The sequence below is a fragment of the Anabas testudineus genome, chromosome 1 (genome assembly GCF_900324465.2).
Source record: "Anabas testudineus chromosome 1, fAnaTes1.2, whole genome shotgun sequence".
NCBI classification, from domain to species: domain Eukaryota; kingdom Metazoa; phylum Chordata; class Actinopteri; order Anabantiformes; family Anabantidae; genus Anabas; species Anabas testudineus.
Genome location: NC_046610.1, coordinates 10,169,562 through 10,183,121, shown reverse-complemented (window position 1 = coordinate 10,183,121; position 13,560 = coordinate 10,169,562). Strand labels below are relative to the sequence as shown.

General features: G+C 39.9%; 1 protein-coding gene across 1 annotated transcript; it reads left to right on the top strand.

The window, feature by feature from the left end:
• Positions 1-748: 748 nt before the first annotated feature.
• On the top strand, positions 749-13,287 carry LOC113161821 (mitochondrial calcium uniporter dominant negative subunit beta). Its single transcript, XM_026359625.1, is given in 8 exon segments — positions 749-1,301; positions 9,387-9,456; positions 9,593-9,760; positions 11,734-11,838; positions 11,995-12,155; positions 12,268-12,471; positions 12,665-12,781; positions 13,010-13,287. Coding segments are annotated over 8 exon segments (1,011 nt in total). The 5' UTR covers positions 749-1,193; the 3' UTR covers positions 13,088-13,287.
• The last annotated feature ends 273 nt before the right edge of the window (positions 13,288-13,560 follow it).

Below are 13,560 nucleotides of genomic sequence, written 5' to 3'. Positions count from 1 at the left end.
AGAGAGCAGAAAATAATGTGCGCAAAGTTACTACGAAACTGCTAAGCTGCAAAATCAGGTACTGCTTCACTAGGACCGACTCCTTTCACAGTGCCCTTTATAATATTATCATTGTAAACCATTGCTTACAACCACTTTTCATCACATGTTGAAGTGTTCTTGCACAAGAAGTAGCACCTTGATAGCTGGCCATAACATCAATTTCCCTATGGGCTCAATACAGTATTTTTTTATAATATAGTATTTTAAAAGAATATAAACTTTAATCTCACCACATTTGTGTACTGTAAAATCCAAAAATGGGAGTAATTATGTCTTGAATGCATAATGGACAAGAAACTCACTGCACTGTTCTAGTTTAGATGATATTACTGTAGAAACAACAAAGAACCCAACACATGCACGTCACATTTATGTTACGAGGAGGACATATTTTTTTCAGTGCTTTAGTCATCATCTCTGCTAAAACCTTGCTAATGGGATCGCCTATCAATCCATGACGTTTAGCCAATGAATGAAATGGCACTAAATATTGGATAAACACTATTTTTTTCAATGACAGGCTGCAAAAGGCTGTGTTCCAAAGCTGGCTGTTTTGTTCTTAGCAGTGTTACACATTTCTGTGGTATTTTGAATGAGGTTTATTTACTTGTAGAAGGTAACTCAACATCTCATCTGTTTAAGTTCACCTAAGGATAAACCAGTGCTAGATTTGTGGGCATGCGCAAAAGGCTCATAGCGTGTGAGCTCGGGACGACCTCTGAGGGTCCTCCAACCTCATTTTGTTAACTGGCGTTACTTGTCTACCAACTTATGTGTAATGGCACTTTACCAACTTAATTGCTAACAAGTGAGTTAAAGCCCTGGCTGCAGCTGAATGCAGACTGCACATCAGTCCTGTTTTGCTGTGCACGTCCCGTTCAGATTCTCCGGACTGTCTCTTGCAGAAGACGCCAGCGAAGGAAACAAGGACACAAAGGAAGCGGGCGGTGACAGGAGGAAACGGTATGCGTCTCACGGAGGGCTGTGCCTCCCTCCGTCCCGTGGCTGTCAGCACATTTCACCACAGCCCGTTTTTCGGGCTCTAGGCTCCGCTCAGTGTGGATTAAGTAAGTTGTCTCTAACGCCGCCTGCTATGCCCCATCAACGCAGCTAACGTCAACGTTAGCTAACGGCGGTTAACGGCGGTTAACATGGCTTCGGTGCGGATGCTCGGCAAAGTTACGGCGACACTTTTGGGAAGTCTCCAGCCACTTCACCGCGGTCTCAAAACTATTCGTCCGGCTGCATTTCTTCGCCAGGTAAATGAAACATGTAGCTAATGAGTTGGATTCGTCTCAGGTTTGATAAACACCAGTAGAACTGTAACTCTGTCGGGCTGTTCTGATGAACTGGTTTCCTGCTCTTTGAACGCACCACAATGTGTTTTGGTGTCGTTTGATGTTACTGTGCACCGTTTAATGACGTTTACCAACTTCTGTAATTTTCGAGCTCTCTTTGTTCCTGTAACAGCTGACAACGTTTTCTGTCCTTACACAGACCTATACATTGCTGTTTTTGTGCTTGAATGTTATCTTTGACTTAAACAACTGTGCACATTTTCATTAACGACTTACAGAACAACCACTAAGTTATTTAAGTGCATTAGCTCTGCTGAGGTTTAGGTACTCCAAACATGTTTACATGACTGATCAAGCCAATCATCCTTGAAAAGTGTGCAGGACTGTTCGTTAATGTACATTATCTCATCACTAAAGCAGTGCTTATTCAATTACTCCTGAGAAAGCTGTTCAGTCAGCCATTTGGAGAAAGAGGCTGTGACTGGACTGCTAAATATACTTCTAAACTTTAAGTACAGACTTGCTTTTCTGCACACAATCCCAAGATACATCACTGACACTGCTACAGTGTGCAAATTATAGCATGAAGGGTCAATATGTTACTGTATCATATGTCAGTACTGTGCATCATCAGGTGCTTATCTGAGTATGTGGCTCACTGATCGATCATGTCTCAGAAAACTGCAAGCAAATTGTTAACCCAAATTATAAAATGCAAACAGTTGTTAGTGTGCAAGAGGAAATGCTGCAAAAAGTGAAACCCCTCAAGGATCATGTGGTGTGGCTGTACTCACAGTTGATTATGAGTTGTTATTCAGGCCAGTTCCAAATACATATATTTTTATTTTGTCATCCATGATGAGAAATTGCAGAGGTCAGCTAAATCGTGAGCAGGCACATCCCAACTGGATGCCTCAAGTCTGGCAGTGCAGGGAGAACAACATTGCTGCATATCAAGATAGTCTCCATGCTAAAGGAATACTGACTATTGTAAACCATTGTCCCCCCACATTTGTTAGATTGAGGGAAAAACACATTATATCTGTCAGATGGGCAAGCTGTCATGACTCACTCCCACCAGACTTTGAATGACTAAGATAAGATCTATTTTTAGTGGACCATATACAGTATAAAATTCAAGTCGCAGTTTCCGTCTTTTAAAATAAAACGTAATGAAAATAACCCTACTTCGCTCTGTAAGGGTAAAGACACACTGAACTCAGCCATTTATTTAAAAACAGAAGCTATTTTACACATCAGTTAGCTCTGAAATAATAGTATGATTCTTAATCACATGGGGGGATAGCAGACAGGTGGATTATGGTCCAGGAGCAATATTTCTATGGATAATTTGATGTTTTCTCTACAGCATTTCCTTTGTGTCTGCAAGGATGATGTATTTGTGAGGGGATGATTTCCCTTCATTAGAATAGTATAGAGATGACAAACTAGGAATGATACACGACAAGATGCCACAAGGTCACACTAGTCGACCAAGATGTAGAGTGTGCTTGAAACTGAAATGATAGATTTGAGTAATACCAAAGGGGCTGTATCAGTGTTGTGTAATTCACCAAATCCTTGTGGAGATTTATAAAAAAAAAAAAAAAAAAAAAAAAGCTATTGTAAACTCAGTAGTGTAGGAGCTGGCAGAGTATTTTCAATGACTGTATCTCAAAAAAATATGAGATTTAGATATTGGACAAAAAGTGAGGGGCTGTACCACAGTGTGTTTTAAATTGGCTGGTACAGCAACTGTAATGAGAAAGCCACTCGCAAGTCAGAAAATACCCCTGCATACAAAATCAGTTTTTGGAATCCAGAGAGCAAGTGTTGTATGAGGCTATTTCTAATAAGTCACAGAAATAAAATGATTTCAGTTCATCTTGGAATAAACCAGTGAAGTAGACAGGGGCCACTCCAGAGGTTGTGGTAAAGAAGAAAAGTTTCCCTGAATTCTGGCATTCAATATCTGGTTAACTTACAAATCGCTGCTTTGAAATCCCCTCATAACCACAGCTATGATGAGGCGTGACTTGAGTAGTGAGCAGCTGACGGTGTAAGCTGTTCATAAATGAGACATGATCTCTGGGTAGTCAGGGCAACAGTCATATTTATGTCACATTTCTTTTGTAAAAACAATAGAAGCCCACAGCGAACAAAGCACTTTACCATCCAGCAGAAGGTGGACAAGACAAACAGTTTAAAAAGGGAAGTCTGGCTGTAAGTGATGGTACTGTTAGAATCATTTGTTCTCATTATAGACAGTACTGTACTTTACTAGTTTGAAATACTACAGTGCAGTTCAGTCCTAAGGGGCATTTAGAACTTGCATTTAGAACTGCAGTCCTCTAAATGCAAGTGATGTTGAGTTTGTTCTTCAGCTTATTTTCCAGTGTCTCTTTATATTAACGGTAAACATCAAGTCAACAGCACAGTATTTTGGGCAGTAACTTTGTTTGCCGTTTTTAATTTATTTATTTTATTCATGACTCTGGTTGATTGCAGTTGTAGTGCAGTGCAGCGTAGCGTATCTCTGTTGTGTGGTGGATGTTTTAGAGACTGTCTGACTAACTACCAAAACGTGGGAAACAGACCAGATTTTTTTAAGAGGCATATTTTTTCTAACTTTTTGAATTTCCCTCATTTTCACTTCTACTTTTTGTCTTTAGTAAGTTACGCAGACATCCAACATACAAACTGAACTTTTGAACTGGATGCTCAGAGAGGATTGATATAGATACTAAATTTGACTGTGGCTTTGATGCAACCATAAGATTTCCATTAATATGTATCTGTTGCTTTAGACATGGATTACCAACACTGCTCGACAGTAAAACAAAGCTCAAGCAGCTGATTTGCTTAATGTATAGGGACAAAGTTAAAATTCAAAACAATTTTGAAAACAATTTCAGCCTAAAACGGACACTTATGCTTTCTGTTTCACATGAGCTTTTAACATCTGAGACAAACATCCGTTTCCTATCGAATGAGTTGACATTTTTATACAGCTGACTCCATCTGTTGTCTTACATGTTTCATTGTCTGGACTGGCATTAAGCCATAAATAAAGGAGAGGTTTTATTCGAGGAAGGCCGACTAATTGCTTCACAGTGTCAAGTTCACAGTGCACAGAGACCATTCTTAGAATCAGGAGAAAGCATGTGAACATCACCCACAGGGACGCTCTCAGACTTGTGTTGCACTTAGTAGATATCAACGTCTCTGTGGTCTATACGGAGCAGCAGACCATTGGTATTAACATGCAGTTTGGGGAGTACAGTTGGCTGAGTGAGGAACATCCACATTTAAACATCCAAACCTTTTTCAATCTTAACCTGACTGTCTTTGTAAGTAAGATCCTATGCCTCCTTTCCCAATGCATTACTGGAAGTGTTTGACCAAAGGAGATATATGATTTACTCACGTTTACAAAGAGAAAGGTTTTGAGCCACCTTTGCATCTTAATTCAGGGTGGGATGTTTGTTTTTGCTCTGGAAGAGTTGTTCTTGTTACTTTTTAATCTGGCTGTTCTGGGCTCTTGAGAACATCACATGAATTTCAAAATTTCAGTCCACCCCCCCTTCCCTTTTTGGTCATGTGCTTTTCGGTATTCAGCTGCTTTGTTACGTTTGCCTGTGTTATGCTCAGCTGCAGGCCAAAGCACATGAGTCAGACATACAGTAAATATGGGTTTAGGCTGAGTAGTGATTAACTAAAAAGTCCTACTCTGGTACTAAATAAACAAAACATCCTGCCTCTTCTTGTCGTCCTGCTCCACCCATTCTAGCTGCAGTAAAGATCCAGATGTGAGGTAGATTTTGTGTTTAGAAAGCTGTCAGGATCTTGACTGTTCCAATTGTTGGACCTGCTTGATTAAAGGCTATCTTCACATTCCCTTCATGCATTAAATAAATTAGGTCTGACTCTTTTTTGCATGTACACAGTTTCCTCCTTCTACTAAATTGTCATTATGCTGTTTTAAATTATATATTTTTTATAGTTATCCATCATTTTAGTTGTTGAATGTGCATGACATGTGCTTTACAAACATAAACCTTGCCTTTCTGTTACCTTTTTCTCCTGCAGGTACCTTCATCCGCCTTTATTTTCTCTCTGTCCTCCTCACCCAACCAGGTCATTAACTTCATAACGGAGGAGAGATGCTTTGATGCAAATTATTTTCATGGTAGAGTGCTGGTTGTTCTCAGTCATCATGACAACATGGAGTAATTCAATTTCTCCTCTTGACAGCTTTCGTTTTTCACCCTAGCCTCCAGGGTGTGGATCACGCCCACACGTTTTTCCTTGCTTCTGCTTTAAATCATGCCTGCAGTATATAGTCTATGTGTATATATCTATATCTATATCTATATCTATATCTATGCAGTCGCTATTCCTTTGCTTATTGGTATCAGACCTGTAGCAACAGTGGGAGGAGATACCTTTAGAAAGGCTAAATACAACAGGCCATAGCTCAGTTGTGACAGGATTCATAATGGAATGACCTGCTGGGAGACTGCAGGGAAAATGAGGCTGCTTGTCACCATGATAGCCCTGATCATTGGTCAAACAGGAAACCACTCGTCTGCTTTACTGCAGAAGGAGAAGATGGCAGCATGATACCATATTGCTCAGTTTCCACTCCCTGCCTGTTCACTCCGCCTTCCCTCGTGGTGTGGCATAAATAAGAAATACATAGCTTAAGGGATAAATATACCAACGCCAGATTGTTTTGACAAAGAACAGTTGGAAGGGAATTATTTGCCAATGAAGAGCAGGTGTGCAGCGACTTCCCACCAACTCCAAATTGACTGCAGAAATGTGTGAAGGACAGCAGAAAGACGGCGAACAACCCGCACATAGAATATTGATTGGATGTGTCATTGGGAAGTGTGGTTTGTTTTGTTAAGATGATGAATGTTGAATTGATAAGGCAGTGCTGATGGTAGCCATCAAGTTAGAAGAGCTGACTCCTTACAGCAGCTTGTACGCGTGGTACTCAGGGTTGTTGTGTGCGATCTTTCGTGCACTTGGATGCAAGAAAGATCGCTTTTACTTTACCTTCATCCCACATGTGTTGGCATGCTGGAGTTAGCTTGTAGCCACTTATACACAATGGAGTGTAGATTTGGTTTACTATATTTACAACATAGCGTTTCCACTCTTTTCTTTAATATTATTGTACTGCTGTAAAAACACTGATACGTGCGACAGGTGAGAGAAGTAAAAGGGACAGTATTTGTAGCAGTCTGCTCCAGACAGTAATAACACAGGGCCATGAGCATGGCTGTGGAAATGGACTACTTAGTCATCACACAGGTCTCAAGCTGCACTTTCTGCCACAGAGGTTACGTTCTGTTGATTTAAAATGGGATTGGTCTGTGTGCACGTTGCATATAAACTGCCTGGAGGCAGTCAGCTGGTAAATTGACTCCCTTCACTGATGTTAAACGCACACACTCCCATTCAGTAAAGAAACAAGTAGGCCAGCTGTGCCCGTGATGGTTGGCTCCGGATCTGCTGTTTTCACATTAGCAGGACACTTGTGTGCCATGTGCGTGCAGATGTGGCTTAGCTCACTCTTCGGCTAAACTGCTTTGACACGAAGTGTTTATTACTGGAAGTGACATAATACAGTATGTGCACCTACTGTATGTGCTGACAGTCAGCAAATACACCACTCAGTTTGATGAAGCTGGCTCGGGCTGTTTCACATCTTGATAATACAGGATGTTGGTTGTCTGAACAGTCACAGAAAAACTTGATTCTTCAGGTTCAGAGATAGCACAGTTGTCACATACATTTGTACAATGGATGCTGAGATAATACAAATGTGTCAAATGGCTCAGATGTCTCTATACAGTTGGCAGCTGTCTTTTTAATTTCTTTTAATGTGGTTATTAACTTCAGGTCTCGTGATCTGTAAAATAAATCATCGTCTACCTGCAACGACTCATAACAGACATTTTATTGCTCACTATAGACATTAGCAATAGCAAGATGGTTATTATCTGTTAGACTATTTTATAAGAAAATGTACCCTTTCAACAGGGAAAGGGGTTAATTAAAGAAAAAATAAAGTTGATGTCATCGTTTTCAGGAGTCTACATGGGGGAAAAAATACACATTGCACCACCAGCTGTGTATGTGTGCCCATGCTGACCCCTGTCAATGTATATTTTTCAGTCTTACTGTATTTGATTAGTTATCCTCTGACCTCCCTGATTTCCTTGAGGCCCTCTCAAGGGAACCACTGTATAAGGCAATTATAGGTGATGTGGCAAATCAATAAGTGGGACTGGTTTATGTCAGTATGGACTGGGGGGGGGGGTTGTTAATTGATTTTCCAGAAAATAAAAAAACTCCATCAGAATATAATATTAAAGATACAGTAATACAACATTTTTGACTCTGTACAGGACTTGTTATCACAACTTAAAACTACCGTTAGATAATGACAATGTGGTGTCAGATGTACTTCAGATGTATGTTTGTGTTGTTTGTGTCTTTATTTTCATTTAACACACACAAAAATGATCAAAACGTCAAGACCAATATATCTTCCTGCAATTTTAATCATGCAGCTCAGTATCATTTTTTTTATTAGAACCCCTGTTCCTCCTAAATGCTCACTTCTTTCAAACCCCATACCACCAACTTAGAACTGCAGGCTGTTGTAGAACGTCTAAGCACCAAGCCCAAATTGAGATAGCCACAATTACAGCCACTGGGTTATGTTTTTCAAAATTTGGAAAAGGACCCTCCACAGATAAAACCTTTACACAAACTGAGACAGATAAGCGCCACTTAAAATCTGTGAAGTGCACATATTCACATGAAATTCACTGCCCATGGAGAGCTGGTGTGCTAATGTGTAGGTGGCAAAGCATTGCGACTGATTTCAGCTGTATAATAACATCTGGAGACCTCACACAAGTGAAACAGCTTAAATTTGTCTCATTGGGATCACTGGGCTTTTGCATTACCGATAAAATCACATTTTCCTTCATAGTGACATGCAGCCACTCACACTTGTAGTTGAAATCTGTACATAATCTTCAGCTAACTAAATCTTTTTTGAACACACATACACCTTTATGTTCCATCGTCTTGTTCTGGCTACTGTGCTTCCTGGATTGCTGCCTCTGTGGTTCAGGTTACCACTCAGACTCTAGCCTCATTTCATAACCACTGCATTGTGAGGGGCTACTGTTCTACTGCTGTACCTCCAGGCTTGTCTGATTCCTTAGCCCATGAAAATAGACGGCTCCTTTTTCCCTCTTTAACGTGATATTGATTGAAGAGACCCTCTGCTTAAAGAGAAGGAGGTGTAGACAGTGGTTGCCACATTTTATGCGGTGGGCATTCACTGTATTTATGGCCTGATGCTAAAAAAGTAGCTTTGTGTCTCATCTGAATGACCTTAAATAGTCAGTGGAAATATGAGTTTGCCTGTAAATTAAAAGAACAATAAGTGTCAAGTACAGGACAAAGGTGCTCGTGCTGTGCTAGAATAATTAACTGTTCCCCGTAGATGCATTCTCCACTATCAGGAATGTTAGAGAGACGTGTCATCTTACATTGTGTTGGGACACAGACTGGTATTTCGTCAAGCATTAAATAACACAGCCTAAATTTGAATCAAAGGCCATACATCAGCAAAGAAAGAGCAGGTTTTTATCAGCACAATCTGTACCGCCAGCTGGTCAGGTTATGCTCCGTTAGGAAAGAGAGTGAAAGGCATGTTAAAATGGCAGCGATTGTAATGTCAGACATTCATGTTAGCGTGAGAGCAGCCTCAGAGCAAACCCAAAGCCTGGAGAACGATGTGGCTTGCTGGCATACTGGTTTTGAGTGGATGTTTTTTTTAGATCCTTCATTTCAGGATGCTCTGGATCTGTTTACTCTCCATCATCTCCTGACTTGACAGTTTACTAAGGTAGTGATGGAGCACACGTAATAAAAGCAATAGGCTGGAAACATATTTTTTCTGCCTGGCTTGCTGTTATTTATTCTTTCTTTTTTTTCTCTCTTTCATTTTAGGGTAAATCCAGATATCCTCTCCTTGGAAATCACCAGGCTCTTCTCTACAGTACACTCCCGCCCTCAAGTGGTAAAATACTGTTACTACCTCCACATGAAAATAAACCACTTAAACCCAGGACTGCCCCCTGTTTGTGACTTTACACATCTCTGCTGATAAAATACTGACCCCCTCTGAAAGTAGATTTACCCTCATTCTGTTGCAGATGTGTCTTTAAAGTACAAACACGGCCGTTTGGCCCTGGAGGTCCTGTTGCCATCCAGGAATGAGAAGTGTCTGTTCTACCTCAGACCAATGCTGATGAGTGTTGGAGACCTGATTGCCGATCTGCAGCAAGAGGACCCCGGAGCTACTGCTTCTGTTTTCTCCAAGGGTAAAACATTATGCGAATACTGGGTTGATTGTGTTCTTCCACTGTAGTTATTCTGGTTTAGATCCTTTTTTTGGTTTCATCCTGGTTTGACAACTCGTGTGTGATCACTTAAAGAAAGCACATTTTCACCACTGACTCTAGATTATTTTAAAGTTTCAGCTCATAGGTTTTAAAAGGTTAAACAGCAGAAGTGGTGGGATGTACTGTATCTAGGCACAAGTACTGTACTCGAGTAAAATACTACTGGTACTGTGATATACTGTTGTATTTCTGCTTTTACTTAGGTTTAATGGTTAAATTCTCTTTCCACTATTCAGAGCATTCATATGAACTGTAAACTAGTTACTACATATCTACATATGCAGCAGATCAGAAACCACATTTCTCAGCAAGTAAGACAAGTAGTTCTGGTTGCAGGCAGCTGGAGGACAGGGCTGGAGAATTTAATGGGAGTTTGTGGTTCCTAAAATGAATCACTGTTTGGGTTTTCAACACAGGTTGTAACCAGTTACTCTTTTCTCACCAGTGCATTTGAGAAAGAGAAGTTGTATGAAGCCTTTTGTAACTCCAGAGGGAACTGTGAGAAATCTGATGAATTCTTGAGTACCTGTCAATTGAGACTTTTACATTTTGTCATTTGGCAAATGCTTCAATTCAAAGTGTCTTAGAGGTGAAGTAAAAAGCTAGTTCATTTCTAAGGTGGTCTACAGACCAACTGCAGATGACTTCAGATCATGTAATACTGATTCATCACAGCTACATGTATTATATGTAACTGTGTATTAACTGATATGTGAAAAGGGTATAAAGCTGGTACTTTAGAAACAGTGTAATGATAATATTTCTCCTAAGATCAACACTTTGTTAAACCTGTGTTGTGTTTACAGTGTACTCACACACTCACAGGCAAGCCTGGCGACAGACACAACCTGAGGAACTTTGATAGTAGTGTAAGAAAGTAAAGCATATGTAAAACAATTTATATTTCAAGTTCTTCTGGTTCTGTGAGGGATTCGTTTTTTGTTCACATGTACCTGCCGTGTGAAGATTTTTGGTTTTCCTACAAGGCTACTGTACTCTGTTACTTTAAACGTGGATACGATATCTTTGACACTGATCTTGCCATCACAGCGCGTAAACCTGTTAATCCTCACCATGGCTCAGAAAGACAAGCAAAAAGCAGTCTGCATCTGAATGGTCGGCCTTCACAGCTGGTGGGACATCATGCTATTTGTTACACTTGCAAAGTAAATTGTACTACAACTTGTCATGTGTTACAGATTATTAGGTACAACTATCTAAAAACTCATGCAGTCTTAAGCAGCAACACTGCCATAAATCTAATCTTCACAAAGAAAGATATAATGTTCTTCAAGTGGAGGACAGGGCTGGAGAATCTAATGGGAGTTTGTGGTTCCTATGAAATGAATCACTGTTTGGGTTTTCAACACAAGTTGTAACCAGTTACTGTTTTCTCACCAGTGCACCAGTGTTGTAGGTGCTGTAGTTTTATATTAAAGATTATATTTTATATTATGAGAAAACAAGAAAAAAAAAAACATAAAAGTCATCAAAATAAAGATAATGTTCAGTAATATGTTTCTTTCCCTTTAATCATCTTGTGGCCCCTCAGTTTATCTAGAGATTCCAGGTTGGTTAATTTCTAAGGTGGTCTACAGACCAACTGCAGATGACTTCAGATCATGTCTACACTCCACTGGGGTAGTTGACAGTGGTTTTAGGTATATTTGCTGTCCTTGTAGGTCCATAATGCTAAATTCAGGCACATTGTTGAGAAGCAGCAAATTTTCACCATCACCAGTGTGACAGGTTTAACAATTCATTAAAGGACAATGCGACATGTAACAACTGTGCAGGATACATTGTGTTCAGTGCTAATTTCTTTGAAGTATTTAGTTAAATTTTTGTGCATTTTCAAAAGTAGTTATTGTACATTTGTCCTTTTCTAACAGATGGAGAGCATGTTGTCAGCACCACACTGATAGAAACTCTGCTGGACAAGGGCTTCAAGCTCATCATCAATGATACAGTTTATAATGTTCAGTCATCTGAAACAGGTATAAAGAAATGTCTCTTCAGTCAAAACTCATATTGTCTTCTTTAGTCCAGCTGATAAATAGCACTTATTATCTCTCCAACTGTGAGACCTTTGGTTATTTTCTTTTTCTCACACTTACTCATCCTCATCCACATTGTCGCGCTCTCTGTTGCAGCGTGTACATCCAGAGAGCACGCCGTAGAGATGGAGGACGTGAAGCATGTTGTGCATATGCTACACACAGCGCTGCACCTGCCTGAACACCACCTGCAGAAAGAGAGGCAGCTGCTGGAAAAACTGGACCACCTCAAACAAGAACTTTCCCCACTTGAGAAGGTGGTAGAGGTGTCCTGTATCAAAACTTTATCTAGAGCTTGAAAAGTGACAGATTTACAGATTTCTGCTTTGTTGGCTGATTAACTTTCTCCTCTGTGTTATTGTTCGACAGATGAAGGCACAGCTGTGCCGAACAGCAGAATTCAAAGCATCCAGGGTTCTATGGACTGGCTTGGCCTTCTTATCTGTTCAGGGGGGTGCTCTGGCCTGGCTCACCTAGTGGGTCTGCTCATGGGACGTCATGGAGCCTGTCACTTATTTCATCACCTACTCCACCAGCATTGGAGTCTTTGCCTATTATGTCCTTACCAAACAGGCAAGTTACATGAAACAAAAGTTTAGTTCTCCTTCGGTAGAGTATTTTTTAATTTAAGCAAATAGTAAATTGCTACTAAATTACTTACTTCATTACTAAATTTGCACTTGTATGTTGCAGAGCATCAGATGAGATCAGTGCTGCTCTTGTTAAAGAGTCAAACTTATTTTTACACCTTTTTGTCCCTCCACAGGATTATGTGTATCCAGATGCTAAAGACAGACAGTTCCTGCATCACTTTTATAAAGGAGCCAGCAAGAAGAAATTCAATGTAAAGAAATACAATGAACTGAAGGATGATCTGGCTCAGGTTGGTTTTTATTTGCTCCCTTTTTTTCCATATTTTCTACAGGCACCTGGTTCAAAGTCAGAAATGTAGGAAGAACATATGATACAGTTTAACTCTGAAAGTGAAAGTGACTAAAATAAAAGATGAAATTCTCACAACTCACCATTTAGCATTTAAACTTTTCAGTGTACCAGTAAATGTGATAGTTTATGATAAATCATGACTCTGTGTTCTCTGTGACTTTGTCAGGTGGAGGAAGAACTGAAGCGCCTGAGATGTTCAACTCAACTTCAGATGCCACTTGAACAGATTCAGTCAAAGCCATGAACAAAGCCAAGTCATAAAGATTTCTCACTTACTCACACGATCTATAGCGAAAACAACTTCTCTGCTTTATTTTGATAATGGCATCTTTTTACTAGGAATCCATATCATTATGTGTTTCATTTAGTCTTGATAATGATGCTAATTGTATCTTTGAGAGAAACACAGACACTGAAATAAAAAGTATTTGGCCGTTACTGGGAGATTTTCTTGTCTGCACAATGTCTTCTTAAGGAAATCTCCAAGGTGTGATTGTAGTCGCTGCTGGTGGACAGATAACAAGATGGAGTTGAAGTCTTATAGACGCATCACATGAATGCACAAAGGTTTTATAAGACAGTCGTTATTAAGGAGGTCAACAGTAACTAATTCATCACACAGTATTTATTTTATAGGGGCTTTATCTCGTCACCTCATTGTCCCAATAAGACAACATCAGTGTGTGTTAGTATCTTTGTTTTTCCTGAGTCATAGAT